The sequence below is a fragment of the Chionomys nivalis genome, chromosome 8 (assembly GCF_950005125.1).
Source record: "Chionomys nivalis chromosome 8, mChiNiv1.1, whole genome shotgun sequence".
NCBI lineage: Eukaryota > Metazoa > Chordata > Mammalia > Rodentia > Cricetidae > Chionomys > Chionomys nivalis.
Window position 1 is genome coordinate 71,361,216 of NC_080093.1, and position 26,219 is coordinate 71,387,434.

Consider the following 26,219-nt stretch of genomic DNA (forward strand, 5'->3'; position numbering starts at 1 on the left):
TGAGCTAGCCTCAGACTTTCTGGCTCCCAACTGCTGGGATTAAAACATGCACCATCAGGCCCAACCAGAAGGAGTTTTTAAGAGGTACTTTACAGAGGAAGTTCCAAGGGTGGGCTGGTAACAATTCCCTGACACAGTCAGTTTATTCCTGTGGGAGTCATTTCCCTCCAGGATGCAAATAAGAACCTGACTTCTGCTTCTGCCAAGTGGGAGGACCCCACACAGGAGATATACCTTGGGAGGCTCCATTTCCTCTCAACTCCTGCCTAGGGGTGTGGTGAGATCACTCTGGGGAGCCGTGTCATGGCGCACACCTGCAATCCCAGCCCTCAGGAGAACGAGTGATGCGTCGCAGGCTAGTCTGAGCCCCCGTGAGACCTTTAGAAACATCGTGCTGAGATGTGAAAGACTGAGCTTGGCTTCTCCTGGACCACCTCTCAGCAGGCAGAACTAGGCACACTCAGTATCCAAGGGCACACTGGCCCCCATCATGCCAGGACCCCAATCTCTGATGCTGTGACCACACCAGATCCTTGTGCCTCAAACTTTGGACATGAGCTGCCTGCTGTCCAGCATGTTGAGGTTTTCCTGGCTTTCTGCAGATGCCATGGGCTCATCTCAAACGTGGCCTTCTCTAGGCCTCCCTCGCTGACTTGTCTGGTCTTTTCTTCCGAGCACCATATTCAAAATACAGACTATAAAGTTTTCCCACTGGCCTGCAGATTTCTACCCCACCACTCTTCTGCCTGACGTGGGGCCTGCCAATGCCATGCCACTTTCAGCAACACATAGCAGCATCACGTCCTCTGTGTGCGAAGGAGCATCCGACATATTCAGCATTCTGCCTAAAGACAACAAACAGAGGAAGACCCCTACCCGTGGAGACAGGCCCCCACTAAAGCCAGTGCCAACTGGAGAAAGGTGACCGGCTCCCTCCCCTGAGCAGGCATACCTGGGCACAAGCTGTGGCAGCCAGGGCTGGAGGGTGAGGGATGGAACAGCTGCAGCCCCGCCCCATGCCCAAGTCACCCCCCTTAAACCAACTGCTGGAACCTTATCCCATGATTTCTCGGACTGCACGCCAGCTGCTTTGCATAGGCTGCTGGGAGGCCTCAGTGTGTGTGTGTGTGTGTGTGTGTGAGAGAGAGAGAGAGAGAGAGAGAGAGAGAGAGAGAGAGAGAGAGAGAGAGATAAAGGAGAACTGACAAGATAAAGAGTCTTTATTGATGTAAGGCTCCACGTGGCCTGGCCTGCCCTCTTTGCAAACGTATTAGGTGTCACAAGGTAGAGACATACAGACACTGCTCAACCCGGCCCCATCTTTCTAGAACAAGGTCAGACTGCAGTCTGTTGTCTGCTTACCCTGACTTCCTGGCCACCAACCAGAACCAGCAGCCTCCCCTTGGGGTCTCGCCTTGACTGCCAGTAGTGACCACTGTTTGGGGGATCTCCACTTCCAGATTCCAGGAGCCCTGGCTGCAGGTGGGCAACTGGTGGTGACTGTGCTGCTTCAGGCAATTAGAAGTGTCTTGTAGCCTTGGTGCTCTCCACAGCCGTGTTAGCTGGGACAGCAGATTCTGCTTCCTGCCTCAACCCACAGCAGCTGCTCAATGAATGGTCACCTCGGGGCCAATAACTGCCCTCCCTGAACTTACAATTCCTACCTAAGCCACTGCCAGGCCAGATGTGAGTTTCTAGGGTCAGCTTCCAGCTCAAGGAGAGTCAAACAGCTGTGAGCCTTGGGCAACAGGTCTATTTGGTGAGAAAAAACTGGGCCCGAGCAGGTAGGGCAGCAACAAGTAGGAGAGAAGGGGACTTAGGATCCTCAGGACTGCTATGGGACACGGCACACTGAGCCCCCGAATCCCTTGTGAGAGGAGAGCTCACGCCAGTGGTGGGGAGTCAGCCAGGCTCCAGGCCCCAGGGTCAGGCTAAGTTCACATCTTCAATTCACCATTCTCTGGATTTCTGGGAAACCTGCCAGCTGGGCTGTCTCCTGAGAGGCACGTTCCTGGTTTGGATGAACCCTGGCCTCAGTGCAGACCTCAGCAACAACAGCGTACTTGCTCACCTAAGAAACTGCCATGCCCAGGGTGCCTGCAGACACCTTGGGGGTCCGGCTGGAAATAGCATGACCCGGAGTCTTGCCCTCCACTGACAAGTCTGAAGGTGTCCTGGGTGTTGAGGTGGGGCTGGCTTCTGATGGCATTTCCCCAGGACAGGATTCCAAGGCTTCTGAGAGGCTCCCTGGGGATGGTGACCTGTCCCCACAACAGCAGCCACAGCACGGGCTAGCAACCATGTGGATCTGGCCACCTTCATCCTGGCTATGGTGCTGCTTCAGGTGGCCACACAGGTGGCAGGTAAGAGAAGAGTAGACAATGCCAAGGCTCAGGTCGTCCCCAAAGGGACTGGGCACTTGATCTGTGGGAGGAGGGACCTTCAGCTTGTCACCTCCTTTGAGTCCCAGCTCAAGGCATTCTGGGGTGTTGCTGGGTGGGACTGAGTTCAGAGCACTGGACGGCAATTCCATGTCCAGTCCGAAGGTGAATAAGGGCATAGACTTAGGGGACTGGTTAGGAACGGGGTTCTGGAAGGGTTTGTAGCCTCCAGGCCCACTGTCAGTCCCTGATCCTGTTTGGAAAGGCTTGTAGCCGCCATGCTCACTGTCAGTCTCGGGTCCTGCTGTGTCTGTGCAGCCAGCACCGCTGCTGAGCAGTCTAGAGAATGCCTTGTAACCAGCATCTCCACTGGGCCCAAAGCAAGGCACCCTGGGGTCCTGGGTGGCACCCTGCTTCACTGCTTGCACGAATTCCCGGTAGCCACTGGTAGGGGTTGGGGCGGGGCCAGCTGCCCCATGCCGCAGGATGCTCAGGTGAAGGATCTGCTCCCAGCTGTCCTCCTGCTGCACAGATGGACCTGAAGAATGGGGATCAGCTGGGCTTGGAGGGTCCCCTTCTTCCAGGTGCTGCTGCTGTTCTGAGGCCAGCTCTCCAGGATGTGGAGAGGAGTCACAGAAGTCACTAAAACTACGGTAGGCAGGATTGTCTGTGATGATGAGTGGCACCTGTGTGCAGGCCACGTCAGGTGCGTTGGGCGTTGGGCTGCCTGAAGCAGGGCCCAGGTGTGAAGGCTGCTCTGTGGCCTGACTTGTGGCCTCCTTGGACCCCATGGGGACGCAAGCCCAGGCCACAGACGCTTGCCCACTTTCTGAAGGCAGAGGGGAGCACAACTCCATCTGGCTCGACTGGCCAATGCCCCCATCCTCAGCCTCCAGCAAGTCTGAAAACAGGTTCTCAGTGAGCCGGGCCATGATGTCTGCCTGACCCTCCTGGAAGCCACCGGCACTGCTCTCAGGCAGCATGTTCAAGTTCCCTTTGACCGTTTCTTCTTCCTCCTCCTCGCTCTCTACTGGGGCCTCGAACAGCTCCATACAGCGTACCACACTGACCCTGACATTCTCTGGCCAGAGGACAGTCCTGCTGACCTCCACAGGATGCCAGGCTGCCTTTTCAGGACTCTGGAGAGGCCTAGTTTTGGCAGCCTTTGGGGACTCTCCCTCCCTCTTCACGCCATGCTCCAGCAAGCAGGGCAGCAGCTTCGTCAGACACGTCTTCCAGCGTCTGCAGAAATAAAACTTAGGGTTCAGTTTTGCCACACTTGAGAAATTCCTATTCGCCCTCCAGAACCCTGCAAGGAATCATCCTGTATTGATTGATATTGGGGTGTTATAGGTAAGACTTCTGACTTTATAATCAATATCCTGTCTGTTCTCACTGCAGATTGGGGACTCAAGTTACCCACAACTGCCTCCTGACACCCTTGGGAGGAGCACAGAGGGGAGGAATGACCCTGCTGTTGGCTGAGTAACTACCACACTTCCCAAATCCTCAAAAGCTATGACCCAAGTTCAAGTTCAGATACATACGGGCACTTGGTTGACTCCCGGCTTCGGGTCTGCTTTTCCCACAGGGACACCTAAAACAGACAGTTAAGTGAGATTGGGGTGCTGTCTGCCCAGGCCCGTTACAGAAGGCTCAGTGTCTTCACAGACAGCTGTGCCTGGACAGCTGAGGTCCACGTAGGCCCCACAGAGGTCTGAGAGCCTTAGCTCCCCCTACCCCATGAATGAAGGTGCATTGGGGACAGCAAATGGCTCCAGACACTCCAGCTTCCCTGTTCCATTCTTAACTCTGGCCATAGGACTCACTGTGACCAGCGGGACATGGCTGAACTAATATTGGGTCCTCCTGGACCTGGATATGGGCTTCACAGCTGCCCACTGTGAGTTTGTCAGCACCGGAGCACCACCTTCCTCAGCTCCCTGCCCCCACCCTACCCGTGGCTGGGAGTCACACTATGCAACACTTGCATCCTCCTACCTGTGAGTCCTGAATGATGATCGCCACCAAAGGACTGCGTGCTGGGGTAGGAATCTGGTCCCACCACACCTTTTTAATCCTGAGGGTAGAAAAGGAGAGAGCCGATCTCTGAATATGCAGTGGCCACAGTGCTCTTGCAAGCATCCTGGCCAGCACTCCTCCCAGGGCACCGAGGCCACACTGATTCCACACTGATTCCACTTGGATATGCAAAGACCATCTTGGTCCTAACCTGCCGAGGACGATTTCATCCATCGCCAACTCTGGGCAACTCCCTGGCACCCATCCTCAGTTTCTTCTAATCTCATTTCACACACACAAAAAAACATGGCCCTGGGCCTGAGTTCCAAGGTAGAGCTCAGCAGAAATAGATTCCCCCCATCTACCAGCCCTGTCCAGTTCCCCTGGAGGTCGTGGTCTCATGGTCACTCAGAGCCTACAGAAGAGCTCAGGCTATGGGCAGCTTGACAGCCACCTACCAGCAAGCACCCTCGCTAGGCCTCACTCACATCATTTGCTCAAATGCCTGGACCATACCATGAGTCCTGAGAGGGACACAGAGACAACTCCATTTAGCTTTGTGCCAAAGAAAGATTCCATCCCCAGCCCAAGACAGTTCCTTCCCTCTAGAACATCCACCACCACTAACCTCCTCCCCCCCCCCCCACACACACACCCCTTGGCTTGCTTCTCCAGAGCACAGCCACTGTGGAGAATGCTGGCTACTGGCCTGCCCTGAGAGGCCGACTTTGGACCAGGGATGCTGTCATCCTGGTCTCAGCCACGGCAGCCAGGACAGGTAAGTGGGGTACCCGCAACTAGTACCGCAGAAGGGCCAGCTTGAGGCACCGGCCAAAGCAGAAACTCACTTGTTGATGCTGACGTAGCAAACCAGGCAAAACAACAGGATGCAGAAGCAGGAGATGCCAACTCCCAGTGGGAGGCGCTGCTCCAGGGGCAGCTGGAAGTCTGCAAGGTGAAGGGAGCCGTGAGCTGGAAGCCCGCCCTGTGCCCTGTGCAGTCCGCCTCCACTCACTCAGTTCCCCTGAGACCCTTGGTGACCTGGCTGAGGACAGCCCTCCCACCTGTCTCCCAAAGTTTCCCCCTTACACACCAAGGCCTTATCACGCCCCCCGACATCACCAACCCTGATCCAAGGTCAGATCACAACAGCTTGAAGCTGTCGCTCCTGTTTTCCTTGGCTCAGAGGAATGCACTGACAAGTGGGAGGACCTGAGTTCAAAGCCTGCCTCTATCAAGTCCTTGCTGAGCAGCCCAGCAGGGCGGGGTGGGGGGCAAGTTGGTTATTCCTTTGGGGTTCTCATCTGCTCAGTGGGGTTAGAAACATCCTTTCTCACAAGCTGTGAGGACCACAGGATTTACAAGGTCACACATTCAGCACGAGCACAGGTGTCTCTTCCTTGCTTACTGACTCTGACAAGACCTCTGTGACACCGTCCCCCACCACCTCTGCCACCCTCCACTCTGCCTCTCCTCCTTCCTGGCCCTTGCTGTCACCTACCTGGTTTCTTTGTTTGCACTTCTGGTTTTTAATCAATTTGTAATCTTTCGCTCACGACGTGTGCGTGTGTTAGGGTCTGAGGGGAGGCGTGTGTGAGCCACAGCATCTATCGGTCGGTTCTTGCCTTTCACACTATTTGAAATGGGTCTGTTCTCATCCTTGTCTACACACGCTAGCTGGCCACCAGCTTCTGGAGGCTCCTGTCTCCTAATCCTCATCCTGGGCACAGATGCGTGCTGCTGCGCCAGGCTTTCACGTGGGTCCTGGGGACTCAAACTCAGGTCCTCTCGCTTGCACGGCATGGGAACCATCTCCTGAACCCCACATTTCTGTTTCTGACACAGGTCAGCTCCACTGCACCCAGGTTCCCATGGACTTCCTTGCTGCTGGAGCCCCAAGGTCACTCAATCACAGCTCGTCAATATTTGCTGGAAAATGTGTGGCCTATGTTGTGCCCGCTGCATACAAGCTCTTCCCCACCTCAGCAGTTACCACGGAACCAACCACACAACCATCCCTGGTCCTGACTGCGAAGCCACGCTGTGTTGGACACAAGGATTCAGACTAACACTGCTGCACGATGGACTCAAGAGTGACCACCATAGAACTGTGGACCTGCTTGTTACAGCAGCCTCTGACCACTATACCACATTCCAGGACTGAAAACCCCGAGGGTCATCCAGGGGGAGTTCCCAACTGGAGAGTACACAGGGCTGTAGAGATAGACCCTCACAGCCCAGGGCCCCGATACTCACGGTTGTCTATGGTGACGCTGGGGCTCCACTCACTCCACGTGCCACTGAAGCTACTGGCCAGGACCCTCACCCGTGCCCTGTACTGCACCCCCGACTTCAGGGTCTTGGTTGGGAGGAGCAACCTGGGTTCCTTATAGGTCACATTATGGACTACGAACTGTCAGGACAGAGGGACACACAATGCACAGCTGGTAGGGATGTGCTATGTGCAGCATGGCTGCTGTCTTGAATGATCCCTTCATGCTGGGCACACCCCTGCCGCCATAGAGGAAACAGAGGGTGCCAGCCCTCCCCCAGCCCCTCCCATGATTAGCTATGCGACATCAACTGTGATCTGGACAAGTGGATTAAGCTGGGTTTGAACACACTGTAAACTACGACTAACTAAACTGTCTTCAGCAGGCTCACCCCTTGGTTTCTGGGGGTCATCCCACCACTGGGAATGCTGGAAAGGAGGGGCAGGAGGACATGTGTGGTAGGAAATGACCCCCACCTGCTTCTAATGCAGGGGCCCAGGCAGCCACTACAGACACCTGCCTTTGTCTAGTTGATAATACCTTCCTGTGCAGGAAATTTTTGGGATTCTGTTTGTTGTTTGAAAGGCCTATGTAGCCCAGGATAGTCTCGAACTTCCCATCCTCCCTCTCAGTCTCCTGAGGGCTGTGATGACAGGTATGTGCCACCACAACCAGCCTAAATCTACTTTTAGACATTCAGCAAGGAGTGATGGTGTCACCCATGCACAGAAGACAGGTCCTCATGAATGACACACGAAAGCCAAAGTGACCAGGAGTGTATCCAGCCTGAAGTGACCACTCTGCCACCCATAACCTCAAGCATCCCCTTTTGGGAAGCAGGTGGGGCCCAAAGTCCTTCACTAACAGAGTTAGGATGGCAGGGATAGGTCCTCTTCCTGACAGTAGGGTCCAGCTTCAGAATGTTCCCTACGGTCCACTTGGTAGAGGCCTGGTCCTTAGACTGAGCTACTGTGAGACAGTAGCATCTGGTAAGGGGTGGGTCACAAGGGCATGTTCTTAGGAGTCTCTGCTTCCCGGCCACCAGGAGGTGAGCAGCTCTGCTCTGCTCCTGCCACGGTGCGTCAACACTAGCCCAGAGTGATGGGGCCACACGATCACAAACTGCCCTCTAGGAAATCATGCACTCGAATAAACCTTGCCTCTTAAAAATTGATTATCTCAGAACTTGATAGTGACAGGAAACTGGTCAACGCAGCTGCACACTGAAAATGGAGGACCAGGAAGGGGAAGGGCGTGCCTGGGGTGGAGCCTGGTGAGGAGGGAGCTCTCTAGTCCGACTCCTTGCCACCCCCAAGCTCCCTACTCCAAAGATGGAGCCCTCCTTCCCAGCCCCGTTCCCAGGCAATAGCAGGGACCCATGGTGCCCACTCACTTCCTCGGGGTGGTCCACTCTGGAGATGTTGACCATGTACATGAGTTGGTTGTACAGAAAGCTATTCAGGGGGTATGGGTTGCTCCACGTCAGCAGCCATGAATCGGAGACATTGTTGTGAACTGTGAGCTTATCTGGAGCCTTGGGCTTCACTGGGGAGGAAGGGGGCCTGCATGAGGGGCCTGAGCCCTGAGATCTGCAACTTCATTTCTCTTTCCTCCCTCCCTCCCTCCTTCCCTTTCCTTCCTCCCTCCCTTTCCCTCCTCCCTTCCTCCCTCCCTTTCCCTCCTCCCTCCCATTCCCTCCTCCCTTCCTCTCCTTCCTCCTTCCTTCCCTCCTTCCCTTTCCTTCCTTCCTCCCTCCCATTCCCTCCTCCCTCCCTTCCTTCCTCCCTCCCTCCGTTCCTCCCTTCCTTTCTCCCTCCCTTCCTTCTTCCCTCCTTTCCTTCCTTCCTTAGGGGAGGCTAGCCTTGAACCCCTGACTCTCCTTTTTTGACTCCTGAGTGCTAGGATTACAGGTGTGTGCTCCCTCACCCAGCTTCGTCACTTCTTCCGAAATCATATCCATGAAGTCACAGCTGTAGCGTGTATGTTAAAGCTAACATGAAATGACCCTAAACTCACCCATGGGCTAATTCTAATAGCTCATGGGTCCTTGGTGGTCTGAGCAGCAGTTCTAACCACAGCCAAATAAAACCTTGAGTCCTTGGGGAGATGTGCTCTCCAATTCTGCCTCCGATACTGAGAAGCTGTGTGACCTAAAGGCAAGCAGCCTGCCTTCTCTGATCTACAAAATGGAGGCAATCTATCTCTTTTGCAAGCCGAGGTTCAGATAAGTAATGCGATTTGACCCGTGTCACCCAGCAACAAATTCTTGCTTTGGATTCCTGTTGTAACTACACCTTCGCGGAGATGTATAGCTCAGTAGCAGTGCCCAGCAACTGTGAAGTCCTGGGTTCTGTCCCCAGTAATACAAATAAACAAACTATGTGGGACAGGTGAGCAGGTGAGCCTTCCACAGTCAAGGCCACATGACAACCCAGCAGCCAGCCTGCAGCCAGCGTGCAACTCACCTCCCTGCATCGCAGCACCAGCCTAGCCAGGCCTTACCATTATCACTGGGCTTGAAGGAGCCATGCCACAGCACTTGCTCCTCAGCCCTTAGGACCAGCAGGTAGGTGTCTCTCAGGATCGGTTCTTCTGTGGTTATGCGGCACATACACACGGAGCTGGCGATGTTCTCTGGGGTGCATGTCTTGTTTCTGCAGACACAGGCTAGATTAGGGTACTTCCCATGGTCATCAGCTTCCCAACTGCCGGACAGGAAGACCAAGGCAGCCAGGACGAGGCGGGCACCTGACTTGGTGTTAGCATCTTGCTGGCCACAGCCCTGACCCACCCCATTCTGGACACTCCTGTGTTGTTCTGACTGTAGACCTCAGTCCCAGGACTTAGCTCCAGGGCATTAAGAAAGTCAGCATCCCTCAGCTCACAGTGAACTGTGACAAGTCCCAGCACACCTCCCACAGACCCCGTCCTGTATATACCAGTATAATTTTGCCAATGGGCCACTTAGATGGGCCACCCACAACTCATGGGCCAGGGGCTAAAACTCATTTTCTGTTAAAGGCCAGACAGGAAACCGAAGGCTTTTGAAGACAACATAGCTTCTGTCACAACAAACTGCTGATGTAGCCCCAAAGCAGCCACAGACAAGATGCAAACTATGAAAAGTTGCATGCTAATAAAACACTACTGGTCACAGAAACAGTAGTCTGCCCACTGTGGTGGCACACGCCTTTAATTCCAGCACAGGCAGAGGCAGGCAGATCTTTGCGAGGCTGAGTCTGGCCTGGTCTACATAGCAAGTTCCAGGACAGCCAGGGCTACACAGAGAGATCCTGTCTCAAAACACAAACACAAAACCAAAAACCAAGTAGTGGCCAACTGACCCAAGGCCCACGGTTTGCCAGAGTCCACAGCTCTGTGCCAATGAGTACAGCTTACTCGCCTCAAGGCAATAGGAGGGTGGAAGGTCACTCCGCGGTGTCTGGGTGTGTCTCTGGAGCACTGGGTCTGTAGACTCAGGTTTGTCCTAGGCACGATGCTCACAGAACACCCAGAACACCTACTTGCCAGGGAATGGCGCAGAGCAAGCCCTGGACCCCATGCCAGCACACCGTGCCTTCAAAGCCAACTCCACACAGTCCAGTCCTATGGCTAAGTATGCTCAACCAAACTTCCAGTTTTCTCCTGGGATTAAACTTAAGCCATCAGGCACAAGCCTTGATCAGCTGAGTCATCCTGCCAACCTCAGTTAAGAATTTTTTGAGACAAGATCTAGCTCTAGCCCTTGCTAACGTCAGGCGCAGGAGAAGTGAGAGAAGTGCTGATCGAGTTGAATATTCCGGTCACGTGACACAGTGGCAGTGGGTCCAGAGTCCTGCAGTGTCCCCTGTGCCCTGTGGGGCGCTGGCGCCCGAACTCAAGGTCCTCTGTCAGAAAGTGCTCTACCACTGAGCTACATCCTCAGCCTTTCGCTTGTTTAATTTTGCGACAGGATCTAAGTTGCCCAGGCAGGCCTTGAACTTTTGACCCTCCTATCCCTCCTACTTCAGCTCCCCAAGTTGCTGGGTTATATAGGTCTGCACCACCAAGCTTCAAGCCCAGCTCAAATGCAGTATCACACAGGATGCCTCATCCCAGACCTGGCTCCACCTCAGGCCCCACCCAGTAAGCTGCCACAAGCCACAAAGCACAACATAGCCTGGTGCCTGCCGGGAGCAGCAAAGGTCTAGACAGACCTCTGGGCACTATGTCCCTAACCTACTTACTCAGAGACCTCAAAGTCCAGCCAGTAGGACAGGTGGAGCTGAGCTCTGCAGTCGACAGGGCCATCCAGATACCACTCACAAGTGGAATTTTGGATGTAGTCAGAGAAGCAGGTGGGCTCCCCCAGGACCGTGACACTCCCTGCAGAGACAAGATGGCCTGAGCAATGAAATCATGGCAAGGGACTCCCACCACCAAGGTAAGAGAGAGGCTAGTGCAAACAGGACCAAGTACTCACACCTGCACGTATGCATGCGCACGCACAAACACACACACATACAGGCGCCACGTCACCCCAGAAGCACAGAGGAAGAGGTGGGCCCTGTAGTTTCCCACCTCCTACATCTCCTTCCCCACCCCTTATCAATGGGGCAAGAGACTGACCCTGTTCTGTACTGCTCAAGCTCTTGTAAGAGGCTTAGCCAACAGAAGAGACTGAAGGAGGGCAGGAGGAGGGGACAGGCACTTATATGTCAGCTCCGTGCCAACAATTCAGAGACAGGGAGGGGATAGGCACTTATATGTCAGCTCCGTGCCAACAATTCAGAGACAGGGAGGAAACAGGCACTTATATGTCAGCTCCCTGCCAACAATTCAGAGACCCGGGGCTGTGGTGCAGCCTGTGACCGTGGGGGGTTGTTGACTGTTGGTCGCTCTGACTACTGTTGGGGGGGGGGCTCAGGGGCTTTCTGAACCAATCCCTGCAGGGTCATGTTCCAGACAAAGTCACGATACCCACGCCGGTGGGTGTAGCCCGCCATGCAGTGTTCACACAGTAAACAAAAGTCTGACCTCCTGACCCCACTCGTCCAGCAGCTGCTGTGGTCTTCCCCGCCACACAGAACAGTCTGCCCCCGTCTGGGCTTGGTGCAGAATTCGTGTGCCCATTTGTTTTTTGTTTGTTTGTTTGTTTTTTACAGTGTCTCCATAGCTACATCAGTCTGGCCTCAGACTTACTATGTTGCCCAAGCTGGCCTCAAACTCACAATCCTCCTGCCTCAGTCTCCCTAGTGCTAAGCTGGCAGGGGTAAGCCACACCTGGCCGCATGGATGAGAAAGCAGGCAGTCAGTTCCTTTGGGTCCTCACGTTGATCTTCCAGGTTGACTCAAAAACCTCTTTTCTGCCCAGATCTCCACTCCACCCTGGTCTTCACTCGAGTGCCAGCCTCAGTTCAGACTCTCCCTATGTCACTCAGTGGCCTTGTGACATATGTGTCATTCCCCAATCCCATGCCAGGTAGCTCTTTCCGGGGGGAGTGGGGGGTTCACCGAGAACACACCTGCAGGCACTGGCAAGCCCTCCCCTGCCTTCCTTCAAGTTGACCCCACTGCCCCTTGAGAGAATATTCTTGAGCATCCTGCAATTGCCCCTCGCCACCGAACCCCTCAAGCCTCCCCCCCTCAGCTCTGAGCTGAGTTTTCCCACCATCTTTTGATAACCTTTCCAGGACAACCTCAATTTTCAAGGTGCGTCAGTGTCAATGCAAACAACTGGTCAGGACGCTGATCATCAGCTGTCCCCTTCCGCTACCTCACAATCTCCACAAGGGCTTGGCTGGGTTCGCTGATGAACCTCGGGACCCTAACATGTCATTAATGGTTGCTGCATGAATAGCAGAGGGAGGTGACTTACCAGAGCCAGACACCCACAGCAAAATCAGACAGCCGACAGAGCACAGGAACTCAGCGCAAAGCCACCCCATTGGGGATGCAGAGGTGCCTGAAGAAAAAAAGAGAGCGGGTGAGTGTTGATCCGGGTTCAGTGGAGTTCATCTCACATGTGACTCTGTGCCCTCTCCACACAGAGCCAGAGGCCACGCCACTGCTCAGCTGCCCCAGAAGAGCGGTGGCATACATACATACATTCACAACTTTCTCAAGTTCAAATCCCGGCTCCCTCCCAAACCAGCTGTGAAACTAAGCAAGCCACACACAGTGCCTCAGCATCCCCATCTGCTAAGCAGCCATCTACTGACAGCCCCATTTTAGGGGGTGCTGGCAGCTTAAACGAACAAAGACATCAGGGGCCACACTGCAGCTGGAACAGTCTGGAAGTGCTTCAACTGACTCGGTAATAAAGGCAACCCCAGGATAGGGAGGGAAAGGACACGGGGATCCCAGGTCCAGGAGTGCTCAGGGACTAGGGACAGCTGAGTGCCGGGCTGGCATGTGCCAGGCCCTGGGTTCCACCTCCAGCATGGTGGAGGCAGCAGAGAGGCTCAAAGCACATGGAAAGAGAGGAAATGGGGGCATGGGAGGGAGAGGAGGAGAAGAAAGGTAAGGGGAAGAGGAGGGAGAAAAGTGCCGCAAGGGGAGCTGGGTGCCATTCTCTGAGCAGCAGTGGGTTTGTTAGTCCCAGTGCCCCCTCCTGCTTGGGTCTCTCTTGGGGTCTTATCGAAACTTGCAGCTCCAGGCCCATTTTGCCCCGAGCAGCCGTGAGCCTGCAGCAGGGTTCTTCAGCTTCTGGCTTCTACCTTCTTCTGCTGCGTGGGCCTGTCAAGCTGGGCCTGACATAGACACACAGAGGAAGCAAGGCACAAGGTGGACACCTGACCACACACTCATCCAGTTCCAGTCACCAACGGCTCATGCTATTGACGACCCTGCGGGACACTGTCCTGCAGAGATGACCCTGCAGAGAGACACGTCCGCACTGTCACCAAGTGTGAATTCCTAATGCACCTGCAGCACTCAGGGCGTGACACAGCCCCACAAGCAATGCTACACTGTGACACAATGACAGCTGCCATGTGCCTCAGCTCCACTGCAACCCGAGGGACTTCACTGGCACGCCGGTCCATCACAACCTAACTGTCACCATACAGGAGTCTGCAGTTCCTCACTGAGGGACCTGGAGCTCCAGAGAAAGATGGATGATTTCTGGAAGGCAAACAACAGATGAGCTTAAGGGAGCGCTCAAAGATTGAGGGGACACAGAAAGACACGGTGCTCAAAGATTGAGGGGACACAGGAAGACACGGCGCTCAAAGATTGAGGGGACACAGGAAGACACTGTGCTCAAAGAATGAGGGGTTTTGAAAACTCATTCTGGAGCTGCAAGATGTCCGGAGCAGTTGGCTGTTGACGCCAATGGGCCACCCTCCGCACACTGGGGCCAGAGTCATTCCTAAATGAGGAACAAGGCCAGGGACCACTACTCCCCTCAACAGCCCAGGCCTGCCCGGCTCTACCTGGGCCACAGACCATGGGCTCCACAAAGCAGCCTGCCTCAGAGTCAAGTCCAGGCGTCTGGACTCTCACACAACACAGTGGGAATCACGTAACGTTAGGAACGAGTGCTTGGGCCATAGGGCTGAAAGGAGGCCCAAGACTGAAGGAGTCACACGTGGGCTCCTGCGCTGAGCGATGTCCTGGTATTCACTGTGGCCAAGATGTTGGTGTGAGAGTAGCATAAGCCTAAGGAGATGCTGACACTAGGAGTAGCTCTGGGAACCAATGAGGCCAGGGCTTGGGCTGTGACTCTGTATATAGATGTGTAAGAAAGCAACACAGCAAGGAGCTGAGGAGATGGCTCAGCGGGTAAAGCACGTGCTACACAATTATAAAGACCTGAGTTCAGGACCCACGTAACCCTGGGTTACGTGTGTATAACTCTGGTTCTCAGGGTGAGGGGACAGCTCCTCCCTGGAGTGCGCTGGCTACAGTTTAGCGTAATGTGTGAGCTCCAGGCTATTATTATTATTATTATTATTATTATTATTATTATTATTATTATCATAGACCCTGTCTCAAAATAGATGGGCTACAGGTGGTGGGGACCCAAGTCTTTAGTCCCAGCACTCGGAAGGTGAGGCAGGTGGATCTCTGTGAGTTGGAGGCCAGCTTGGTCTACAGAGCAGGTTCCAGGACAGGCTCCAAAGCTACAGAGAAACCCTGTCTCGAAAAACCAAAAAAGGGCATGGGGGGACTAGAGAGAAGGCTCAGCAGCTAAGAGCACAGAGAACTGGGGTCTGGTTTCCAGCATCCACACTTCCAACCTTCTGTGACTCCAGTTCCAAGGAACTCAGTGCCCTCTTTTGGCCTCCAAGGACAACAGAACTCATGAAGTCCACCAACATACAGTCAGGCAAGATAACACAGAACACAGAATAACCATATACACAGAAGAAATAGGTCCTTAGAAGAAGTAATATGAAAGTAACAGAGGAAGACACTCAACATCACTCATGCATGCACACACGCAGGCATGCATGCACACACACGCATGCACACACACGTGTGAGCAAGCATGTGCGTGCAAGATCATCATTGGGATTTAGGGGCCCCCATTGTTTATCTGTTATTTTTGAAACTGCATTAAATCTTCAAATATCTGAAAATAAAGTTTAAATTTAAGAAAATGGAAAAAACAAACTCCAAGTCCCATGTGACATGACTTCAAAGATTCCACCCATCCTCCCGAGGCCCCACAAACCTCCAGGGAGCAGTGGCCACCAGCTCCCTTCTCACTGACACTGCTGTGAGCCACAACTGCCCCCCCCCCCATGCTGAGGGCTCCCCTCCCCGTCACCAGAGCAATCACCTCTGCCTCAGCCTGGTACAACCTCAACCCCGACAAGGAAGGCTAAGCAGAAACATCTCTGGCCCTAGCACAGGGACGGTGGAGAGAGGGACTTGACTGGAGGAAGAAGAAGGGCGCTGAAGATGTGGCCAGGTGGTAAAGCTCACGTTGAAGCCTACAGCGGGCCCTAAGTTTCATCTCCAGCTGTGCGAAAGGGGAAAACGAAAACAATAAAGACTAGAGGAAGCAATATACGAAGAGTTAATAGCTGTAATACAGATCCTACAAGCCAGCGTGACACCTCTTTGAGAAAAACAGGCAAAGCATACAAAAGGTTTACCAAATTAACTGGGACAATAGGAAAATGTGGAACCCCCTTAGGATGCTCCTGGTTTGAGAAATGAAAGTTTATGGGGTAACCTGCGGCCAGGCATAACAGCGAATGCCCATAATCCTGGCATCTGAGAGGCAGAGGCAGGGGATTCTAAATTCAAGGCCAGCCAGCACAACATAGCGAGACTTAACTCCTCTTTGAAAAAGAAAGGAAACTGGTCATTTAAACCTTGTATTTGCCACCTGAGCTACTATGGGTCTGTCTCCAAGAGTGCTAGACATGAGAAGACAAGTTTGTGTCTGCCTTCACCATTAATTTGTCCCTGGTCCCCAGAACACTGCCTGGCATATTATGTACTGTGCGTTTAATCATTGTCTGAACACAGACCTTGGGCCAAGCCTCTGCCCTGATGACTTTATGTAATGCTGACTCTACCCTAGCTTACTTCTCAGACACCCTATAGGCAGGTGCCGTCAGGATCTCATTCCACTGGCGACTGAAGCAGAACTGGTAAGATGCTCGCTGTGGTCTCAGAGCCAAACTGAGACCCACAATCTGTGTGGGCTTGACCACCTTGCTGCCTCTTGCAGTGCAGGGCAAGCGTGGGCACATGGCAATATGACAAGCTGCACGTGCATTGGAAGCAAGGTCAAGCAAGGAGCTGGGGCGGCTTCTGAAGCGAGCGACCCAAGATTCCAGTCTCAGTAAGACTGTAGCTTCCTCCCAACTTTAAGGCAGCTGGGCTGGCCTGGCTGGGGGCCAAGGACACACTGCTCCCAGGCAGCAGTCACTGGGGTTCCCAGAAATGGTGGCCACGTCAACAGCCCCACCTCAGACAGGGAGGCAGTGCAGGCCAGGGCTCTTATCTGTGCTGGCTCAGCCCAGGGAGGGGTTGGCACAGCCTGCTCCTGCTGTGGCTGGAGTGAGAAGCAGTCAGAAAGCCCATAGATGCCACCTGCCTCCCTGTGTACCCTTTCTGGCTGGGTACACTTCCTACAGGTGTGAATATCACTGTTCAACTCCTTTACTTTTCTTCCTTGGCACAGGGGATTGAACCCAAGGTCTGATGCATGCTGAGCAAGCATTGCACATCCGAGCTAATGCCCAGCCGTGTGTGTGTGTGTGTGTGTGTGTGTGTGTGTGTGTTATTTTGAGGCAGGGCCTTATTACATGGCTGAGACTGTTTTTTACCTTGGGATCCTTGTCTCCACTTCTTGAGCATCAGCTGCCCTCACTCTTATTCTTTTAACAGGCACCAGAGTGTGATGAGAAGATCCGGGAGTTTTTTAAGCAAATGTGAGATTTTAGAGATGATGATCTTGTGCCTGGTGATGGGCAGGACCTTGGAGTCAGGGGCAAACATGAGGCCAAGTAGCAGGCCAGGGTGCCAGTCCCGGTAAGAGGTCCCAGAGCTCCCACCAGGGTGGAAGGGACGATGGGGGAAGGACTGACGACCTCACCATCAGGAATTACCAGCACAACGGTCTGGTGTGGTGGCACGTGCCTTAATCCCAGCATCAGTAGGCAGAAGCAGGCTGATCTCTGTGAGCCAAGAGTCGGCTTTCAAAGCTCCCTGTGAGGGCAGGACAATTGAAAATTCCCAAGGAGGCCTGGAGGAAGGGAAGGTGACTCACCCACCAGACACCAGGGAGGGCCTGGAACTTCCTGCCTGCAGCTGAGGTCTTGGATGGATTGAGTTGCAGGTGCGTCGGCGATAATGGCAGGCCCAGGTGGCAGCACTGTCTACCAAGGTGGAGAGACTAGGGCTGTCTGGGGGTGATAGGGGGCCACCGAGGACTCTACAGAAGCAGGAGAAGCAGACCCCGTTGGAGATGGAGAAAGGATGGGGCTAGTGACACTTGGTGGCTGGTACAGAGGAGAGTGTTCTCAGGCACTTGGCCACAGAAGGACATACAGGAATAGCAAGAACTGTGGACACTGATCTAAGGGACCACTAGCCCCAGGGGCAGAATGTTCCAGTGGCTTGGAGACAGCTTGAGAGTCCTGAGGAGAAAGGTGAGGAAGCCCAGGAGGCTGTAGAATGGCTAGAGCCTCCTCTAGATGAGGCAGGGGTGCCTGGGCACCCTTCCTCCCTCTGTGGACCAGGGCTCCAAGCCCCCCGCAAAGCTATCATGGGGACAGAGTCACCAAAAGCTAAGCACTACTTGATAGCTGTAAACACACAAGGCCAACAGTGTCCCTGGGGAAGCCTTCAGGCAACTTCATCCAGGATCCCTGCAGCCCATCTTATGGAAAATTCTGAAGCCCAAGACAGCACCTAGGTCCAGCTCCTTTCAGCATCCACTCAGGCTGACTAACCCTGCCCAGCCCCCTCCTTGAGAACTCTGGAGGCGGCCCTGCGGCATGCTGCACGGCAGCCCCACGGCAGCTAAGCTGGTGCTACATTTCCAACTCCCTGTTAGGACATCTGGAGCGGGTACAGAGGGCTTCCATGGAGACATGTTGACGCATGATGCCCCCTCCTCTACTAGAATTTTCCATATCTGGCCCACAGCAAGACTCTGGGCTGTGGCCAGCGAGCTGGCATCTAGCTCTACTGTGGTCATTACTTACTGCCGCAGAAACAGGATGCCTGGCTCCCGAACACTGATTAAATGCTGTCCAGTGAGGGCCGATGCCAGAGATCTGCAGAAGCCAGCGCCGTTACCCCTGCACGGTCCCCATCCTTCCGGCTCTCAACAGCTGGGTGCAGCTCCCCTCCCTCTCAAGAACCCACTGACCCCTGATACCAACTGAGAAGACTTCCAAGCAGGTGTCTCAGCTCTATTTTAGAGATAGGGCAACCTGGGCCCAGAGAGGTTCTGAACCTGCTTAAGGATGTACAGTTGGTGACTACTGTGGCCGGGATTTGAACCCAGGTCTCTGATTGTGTAATTCTTGGTCCAGTGCCTGGCAGAGAGGTAGCTGGAAGTGGTGGAACCAAAATTCAGGCTTTGTCATTGTTTTCACAGCCTTCCACAGAAAACTTGTCTAGTGGTGACTGGGACTTTGTGCCCCTCCCCCACACCCACAGCAGGAGACACTGGACATAGGTAAATACCCTGTGTGCCAGCTGCAGACAGGTGTGGTGAGGGCAAGGGGCACTCGCCTGCATTCTTCCTGCTGTCTCAACCCTGTATTGTTCTGAGCCCTGGCACAAAGGGCTTCTCACGTGGGCAAGGACCCCAGAGCAACTCAGATACAGGTCAAGGCTCTGGGACAAAGTGCAACTCCACCCTGACGGCCCAAGACCAGCAGGCTGAGGTCAGAATGCAGTCTCTTCCTCTGGGAAGTAGGAGCAGGTTCACTTGCCTTAGTGGGCAGGTTCAAGGGGGCAAAGATACTGACCATGGTCTGGGACGGGGTTAACAGAGAAGTGGGAAGGGCTTACCTCTATCCACTGAGAAAAGCCTGAGACCTAAAAAAGGGACCGTTCCACGACAACAGGGATATATCTCACAGGCAGAAGCTTCCTTCCCACTGTGGAATAAAGTCTCAGAAGCACAAGGTCCCCAACTCCATGGCACACAGCATGAGTCGGGGACACGGTGGACAGACTTGGATCTCAGGGTGAGAAGTCAGGACCTCAGGAGATGGGTGACTGACATGGCAGCAGAGGGCCTGCTCTGGAGGTATAGGCTACACTTCTAGTCAGAGCTTTGTTTTCAGGGAGCTGACAGAAAGGCCATGACAGGATGCCCTGCAGCCAGCCATGAGGACAGCCTAAGACAGGAGGAGTTCAAGGCCAACCTGATCCCCATGCTGCGAGTTATCTCAGAGAAATGGGCAAAGTGAAGAAAAAAGATGAGTCTCCAGGGTCAGTCTACTGTGGGATCAACAAAGGCCTTGGCCTGTGGGGTTCTCAGGACCCTTTAGTGTTGTCAAGGTCCCTCAAGTCGCAGACCTTACACTTCACGGTCACCCCACTGTGTCTGAGCACCACAGGCTCCCTATGCTGACCTGGCGTGAAGAGTGGAAGGCACTCTGTACTTATAAACAGAGTACTGCCTAGCCTGAGCCTGGCCCTGTGTTCAGCAATAATGAAGTAACTACTAAATAACTGAATTAAGCTTGAGGTTCCCATGTGGCCACCACCATTAGCTGGCGCCCAGTGGGTAGGAGCTGACCTGAGAAGTGAGGGGACCCCAGCAAGAGGGACAGAATGGCAGAAGGGGTTCCCATGACCACTCCAGAATGGGCACCAGGGAAAGTCCACCCTTACTGTCCCTATGACCGTTCCCACGCCCCAATAATGGTCACCATGATGATGGGATGGGAGATGGGTTAGAGAGGCCTCCTCAGTAGCTCATCAAGGTGCTAGAGAAGATTCTAGAACTTCTAGAGCCCCCCCCCCACACACACACTACCATCTTTCTCATTAGGCAGACAAGGAGCCAAAGAATTGTCCTTTAAGTCCACACCCTCGCCTGCCACCCAGGTCCCCAGGTACACCTTGGGCAGTCCCCCTTGCTGGGTCACCTACACTGTCCCCTTCACTTCCCACTCTCCTCCCCCAGCACTGCCCTCCTCCACACACCTCCACCACCCCAGACAAGCCTCCTCCTTCCCCGGTCTGCCTTCCACTGTCCAACCATCCCTTTCCTTTCCACTCTCCCGAGCTTTACCAGTTCTGTGCCAATTCTCAACTGAAAGTCCCTCGAGGTTCATGTCTCACACCCATGGACGCGGAGGCGGCCAGACCAGAGTCATCCACTGTCTCATAACTACCCTGGCCAGGTGTTTTCCCACTCCAGGACTTTTGCCTCTGTCAGCCTCACTGCTGAAACGCCAGCTAAGGAGCTTGCGCCTGAGGAGGAACACGGATACGATCGGCCTGCAATGCCTGACTTCTTCAGTACGGCACTGACTTAGGATGCTAGGGACCAAACCCAGGCCCACAAACACACATTCGAGGCCAGTGCTCTGCCATGCATGCAGCTACACCCCTACGGCAGACAGGCGGGGCAGGCCACACCCTGCACTATGAACGAGAAGGCAACACGCTCACTTGGGATTCTGTTTCCTGCGCAGACTGGAGTGCTAGTCCCCTAGGAGCAAGCAGGCACGAAGTCACTGGAGAAAAAGCAAGCGTGGCAGGTGTGGAGGGACTGCCAGGGAGTAGGACACTTCAAATGTGGCAGGAAGGAGCTCAGGCTGATACACGCGGAGGGTGGGGAGGTGACATCCAAAGTCTGCTGTGGCTGCTTGGTCTGCATCTGACTGCACTGCTTCAAAGGCTAGGCCAAGACCAACAGAAACGGAAGGAGAGCTCGGAGCTGGGGCGCACAGCCCACTTAAACAGCTGGCGTGGTGAGGGGGCTCACACCAGCAGATGAGTTCTCTAGGACTTCACTCTCAATAGAAAACACACGCTTTTTCTTTTTCTTTTTTTAAATCAAGAGTTAGTTACTTGTGTCACCCAGGCTGTCCTTGCATTCAGGATCCTCCTGCTTCAGCCGACCCAGTGCTGAGATACAGGCGTATGTGATGAACTTCAAACATCTATTATTGGGGTTGGGGAAGGGTGGTTCAGTGGTTCAAGTGCAAACATGAGGACCAGAGTTTGGCTTCCCAGAACCCATATAAATGCTGGGTGGGTGTCTAGGAAAGCAGCCAGGGTATCCCCAAGGCAAGCTGGCTGAGGAGACAGACACCATCGGCAAACTCTGGGGGATACACTCAGTTGTGCATACAAGGGGGACAGCGATCCAAGAAGACACGGGACTTCATGTACACGCACATAAACCCAGCTGTGCATACAAGGGGGCAGCGATCCAGGAAGACACGGGACTTCACGCACATAAACCCAGTTGTGCATACAAGGGGGCAGCGATCCAGGAAGACACGGGACTTCACGCACATATGCACACACACATATATCCTTTCAAGCACATCAGAGCAGCTAGGAAAAAAATGGCCAGAAAAAAATCCTTTTTAAAAGACCAACAAATTCCCTACTATTGAGACAGAAGCTACGTGTGCCTACCGCTGCATCCTGAAGGACCAGATTTAGGATCCATAGCAGAGATCACAGAAAACTCCACCTGCCACAAAACACCCCACAAGCACACAGCATTTCCAAACAGCTTCGGCAGCAGACACAAGAAGAAATTAGCACCTCTCCAGCAATGACAGATGGATGGACAACAAAGACTTATTTAGCCAGAAATATACTGGAAAACAAGAAAGATTGAAAACAACTGTAGCCTCAAACAATACATTTCAGGTGGGAAAAACACTGTAGAGAAAGATGGAGGTTCCCTCGGCCCAACCATTACAAATGCCAAGGGGGCTGCAGGCTCTCATAAGCTATGACTGCAGATAGCAAGAGATAGGACCCGCTCAGGATAGAAGGAGGTGACAGTCTCACGGTCTCCCTGGGCTCTGACTTCAAAGTCTTTACATAGGACTCCAACCAAGTCAAATTCGGAGCCAAACTGAACACAAAAGTCACCAAAGGTAGAGGGAACACCTAGAATAACTAACTGTAGCCAAACAGCCTGTACTAGAGGAGCATTAGGCTGGAGCGGAGCGATAGTCAGTATCTCCAAGGGAGCAGAACCAGGGCCAGGAATCTGAGGTTCCCGGAAAGTTGGTCTCAGTGGTCATCCCCAGAGCAATGCGGTAGGACCTCGCTGTCCCAGAGGCCAGTGGACAGGAGACTGCAACTCTGCTGGTTGGAAGGACAGCCAGCCCACGGCCGGCCAGGGGCCAGGCCACAGCTCTCCTCCCCTCCCCGGGTCTCACTTCCTCATTTGAAAAGACGGAACACCCCTCTGGCTGCCCTAGAAAACCTCAGGCCGACCAAGTTCTCCAAAATGGGTCTGTAAACGACGGTTCCCGGATCCAACCAAGACAACCTTGTTCTTTTAAACGCTCCTCCTCCCCCAGGGAGCTTGAACAGAGGTGTGTCACCTGGCAGGTCTCTACAGCAGCTTGTTTTCTTCCTTGGGGATTGGAGCTCAACCCAACAGGCTCCTATGTACTTGTCCCCACCCCCACACAGCTTCCTTGCTCTCTAGGGCTGTGGGGAAGGGGTTCATCTACCGGTAATCTGTAAACTGGCTAGGTGGAGGTCTGGCAGCTTTCACAAGATTACTAGGCACAGCCAAGTAAAAAACTGACTTCAGCTGCATGGGCCAGGAGGGGGGCTCATCTTGTGAGACTAATTTTCATTGTTTATGACCAGTGGTGAAGATGAGAGGTTCGCTGAGTGACCCCAACTGAGTTACAGAATTTTTCTGTCACTTCATCCAGAAAAGTTGAGCGTCTTACAGCTCCTCGCCTCCCAGGGTCTAAACAAACTAAATAAGATAATACAGGTGTCTGTCTGGCTCCTCCCTCCTCCCCTGACTTCCCCTCCTGCCCTTCTCTGCTCCCCCAATCCCATCCCATCCCACTGTCTCCTTACTGTGGGTAAGGTTCGCTGCTTAGCACCTTTATACTTGCTCTTTTCTATTCGGGATTTCAACTCCAAAGTCACCTCCTTAGAGTCACCTTCTCCTCAGGATTGTCAGCTTCCGGGGGCCTCTACTGCCTGGTCACTCGGGGTTTTGACCCTGGCCTTTTGGTTGGTACCCAACACACACGAGCATTGCCCTTCACTCTGTAACGACTTCTGGGGGCTGGAGGCTCTCAGTCCCAGAGCACCCCCTATCTTCCCACCAACCCCCTAAAACCTACTTCTTGCCTTCCCAATGCCCACACATCTAGGAGTCCCTCAGCCGGGGCCCCCACTTGAAGCTCTGCTGCCTCCAAGAGGCTGTGGGCCCCAGTGTCTGCATGAGTCAGTGGTGGTAGCACCTGGAACTGCTTGACATCAGCGCTTCTTAGAAAGACATGATGTGCTCAAGAGATTGAACGGCACGCGTAGCCCACAGGCGACAGGAAGCCCTGTGTCACCACTCCAAGAGACACCTACTGACCCTTGTTCCCACTCCCATCTTTCCGCAGGACCACTGCCACTGACTGCCAGTGCCTGGGAAACCCCAGGAGCTTAGACACACCATCTCTCCTCATTGTATTAGCTGCCACTCAAGACCCAACAGGGTTGGCCTCACCCCTCAATCAGTGGCCGGCAAGCGTGGTGCTACGGAGTGACGCTGATTACTCTTCAGAGTCTGCGGTGAGTCTCTTCCTCTCAGGCAGTCTAAACTGCAAGGACTCTGTCAAACACCCCATCTTTGTCCTGATACAGCACCCAGCACACCTGGCCCCTCAGAGTGAAGAAGTGCCAGGGGCAGCTCGGAAAAGCAATGTCACCCTAAGTGGGAGAACACAGTCAACTGCCTTGCCCTCCTCCAAGCAATGGTTTAGAAACACCATCTCCCGACCATTCTCATCCCAGATACCTGACAAATGGGAGGTGCAGGGATGCAGAGAGATTTTCTTGAGATCACACAGGTAGGAGCAGCAAGGTCAGATTTGAAGCTGGGCGCCTGTCCTTAGTTCTACTCCCCACTCCCTTCCTCTGGCTCAAAACATTGGACTCCAAGACGCTCTGATCCATGCTGGATATCTGCACCCATGCAAGCCTCATGCAGATATACCAGCCCAGAATAGGAAATCCAGCCAGACACAGCCAGACTGACCTCAGAGGCTCAAGAGTGTCCTGGCACGGCAAACACAGGCACAGGGCAGTGCCAGGTGGGGAGGAAAGGAGCCTCTGGTCCCTGCCTGCCTCTGCCACTCTCTGATGCGGGACCCCCAGCAAAGTCACTGCATAACTGGATGTCAGGATTCTCACTTTGCCAAATTAATCCTTGTGGGTGACAATAAAGATTTGTTCATGGTCTCCCTAGTGCCTGCTGCCCCTAGGTGCACTTTTGAATGGGGCATAAATGACGTCATGTACCCTCACCACAATGCCAGAGTGTTCTCAGAACTTCACAACAGAGACTGAGCTCGAAGCACACAAGAAATAAATCAAGCCTTTGCTGGGCAGGAGCTCTGGCTTTCACCCTCCAAGCCTCACCTCCCAAACAGGCCTCCTGGGCCATGGGGATCATGACAAGCTTCTTGTGCCAAGTTTGAATGTGTACCCCAGTTGGGTGGCTGCCCCAGGCCCCAAAGGCAGCAAAGTGAGGTGTGTTGTGGACAAGGCCAAGCATTCTCTTCATCCGTCGCCAAGTGTAGCAGCAGGCCATTGTGCCTGCCTCAGGGACAGCCTCCCTGACCACCTGGCCTTCCTCAGTCTGGGAGGGCACTGGAGAAGACCTCAGCACTTCACAGCACAACCCAGACACTGCCAACGGTCAGATGACCACAACCCTGCCCGATTACCAGTGTGTGGCCAGTTTGGCAACTCACCCGGGGTTCCCCATCCCTGCCCTCAAGATCCAGGATCAGCAGGCCCAGGAGGCTAGCCCCGTGACTCACCCAAGCCCACCAGCAGGGCACCCAGGACCTCCCGCAGCATTGTCTACCTTTCCACACATCTGGCTTTTCTCTTAGCTAGGTGGTACAGTGAGTTTTCCTACTTTCTAGCCTTTGCGCATGCTGTATCCACAGCTCAGCGTGCCTTCTCTTGCCTCGGATTCTCAACCTGCCAAGGTGCTCTCCCACACCCAAAAACTGGCTCAGGGATTGCACTTCCCTAGGAAGAGGTGTCTTGCCCATTAAACCCTAACCTCCTGTCTTATGTGTTCTTCCCTCAGTTAGATAGCAGAGCCCGAAATAGCAAGCAGAGCACAGATGAGATGGAGAACAAACGGATGGAACACTGGCCACTTCCCATCTCTGCCTCAGTGTCCCCCAGTGCAGTCACGACTCCTCGGGTGGATTTCTAAGAGGCCTTGCCAGGACTGTGGAATCTCATGACTCTCTTCTGGCCAGACATTTCCACAATCCTCAATTTTCCCATCAGACTTTAAGATGGGACAAACGTCCCAGCAAACGCCCCCAGACTCCGAAAAACTTGTAAGGGGAAGGCCACAATGGGCCCCACACTTCCCAGAGGGCTGGGGAAAGGCAGGGCCCAGGAGTGTTGGTTTGGGGACAGGCTCTGAATCAGAAACTGGCTGGCTTATACAACGTCCAGTTTGCCACAATAAACACTCAGGTTCCTGGGTTACTTGAACCGGAACCTGGGAGGAGCCTGGAAGTCTCGGCTTCTAGAAGATCCCCTTAGCGTCCCGTCCGGATTGGGACAGCCGAGGCTGCCTGGGTTGCTAAGGGCGGGCGGTCCACCTGCTTCCGACCCGCGGCCCAACGGCTGGTGACCCTGACGGGGAGGGGAGCCCGGCAGCCCCACGCCCACCCGAGGATCCGCGGACTCTGGTCCCAGGCCCGCTCAATTCCGCGGCCACCTCTGGCTGGTCCTGAGCCTTCCCCACCGCCCATTCCTACCTGTGCGCTTAGGCTCCACGCGCCGCGCGGGGCTTTCCTGCGCGCGGACCTCGCCCGGCTTCCTACGCGCCTGGCGCCCCTTATTTACATGAGACGCCCCGCCCCGTGCACGATCA

The 26,219-nt window shown here is 54.1% G+C and overlaps 1 protein-coding gene across 1 annotated transcript; it reads right to left on the reverse strand.

Moving 5' to 3' along the window:
- Window positions 1-1,212: 1,212 nt before the first annotated feature.
- Window positions 1,213-26,219, reverse strand: Il4r (interleukin 4 receptor). The gene is made up of 10 exons (XM_057779889.1): window positions 26,104-26,219; window positions 12,534-12,620; window positions 10,903-11,041; window positions 9,179-9,330; window positions 8,070-8,221; window positions 6,660-6,816; window positions 5,252-5,351; window positions 4,383-4,461; window positions 3,929-3,978; window positions 1,213-3,623 (listed from the first exon to the last, which is right to left on the reverse strand). The coding sequence occupies exons 2-10, from the start codon at window positions 12,601-12,603 to the stop codon at window positions 2,072-2,074; spliced, it is 2,451 nt and encodes an 816-aa protein (XP_057635872.1). The 5' UTR covers window positions 12,604-12,620; window positions 26,104-26,219; the 3' UTR covers window positions 1,213-2,071.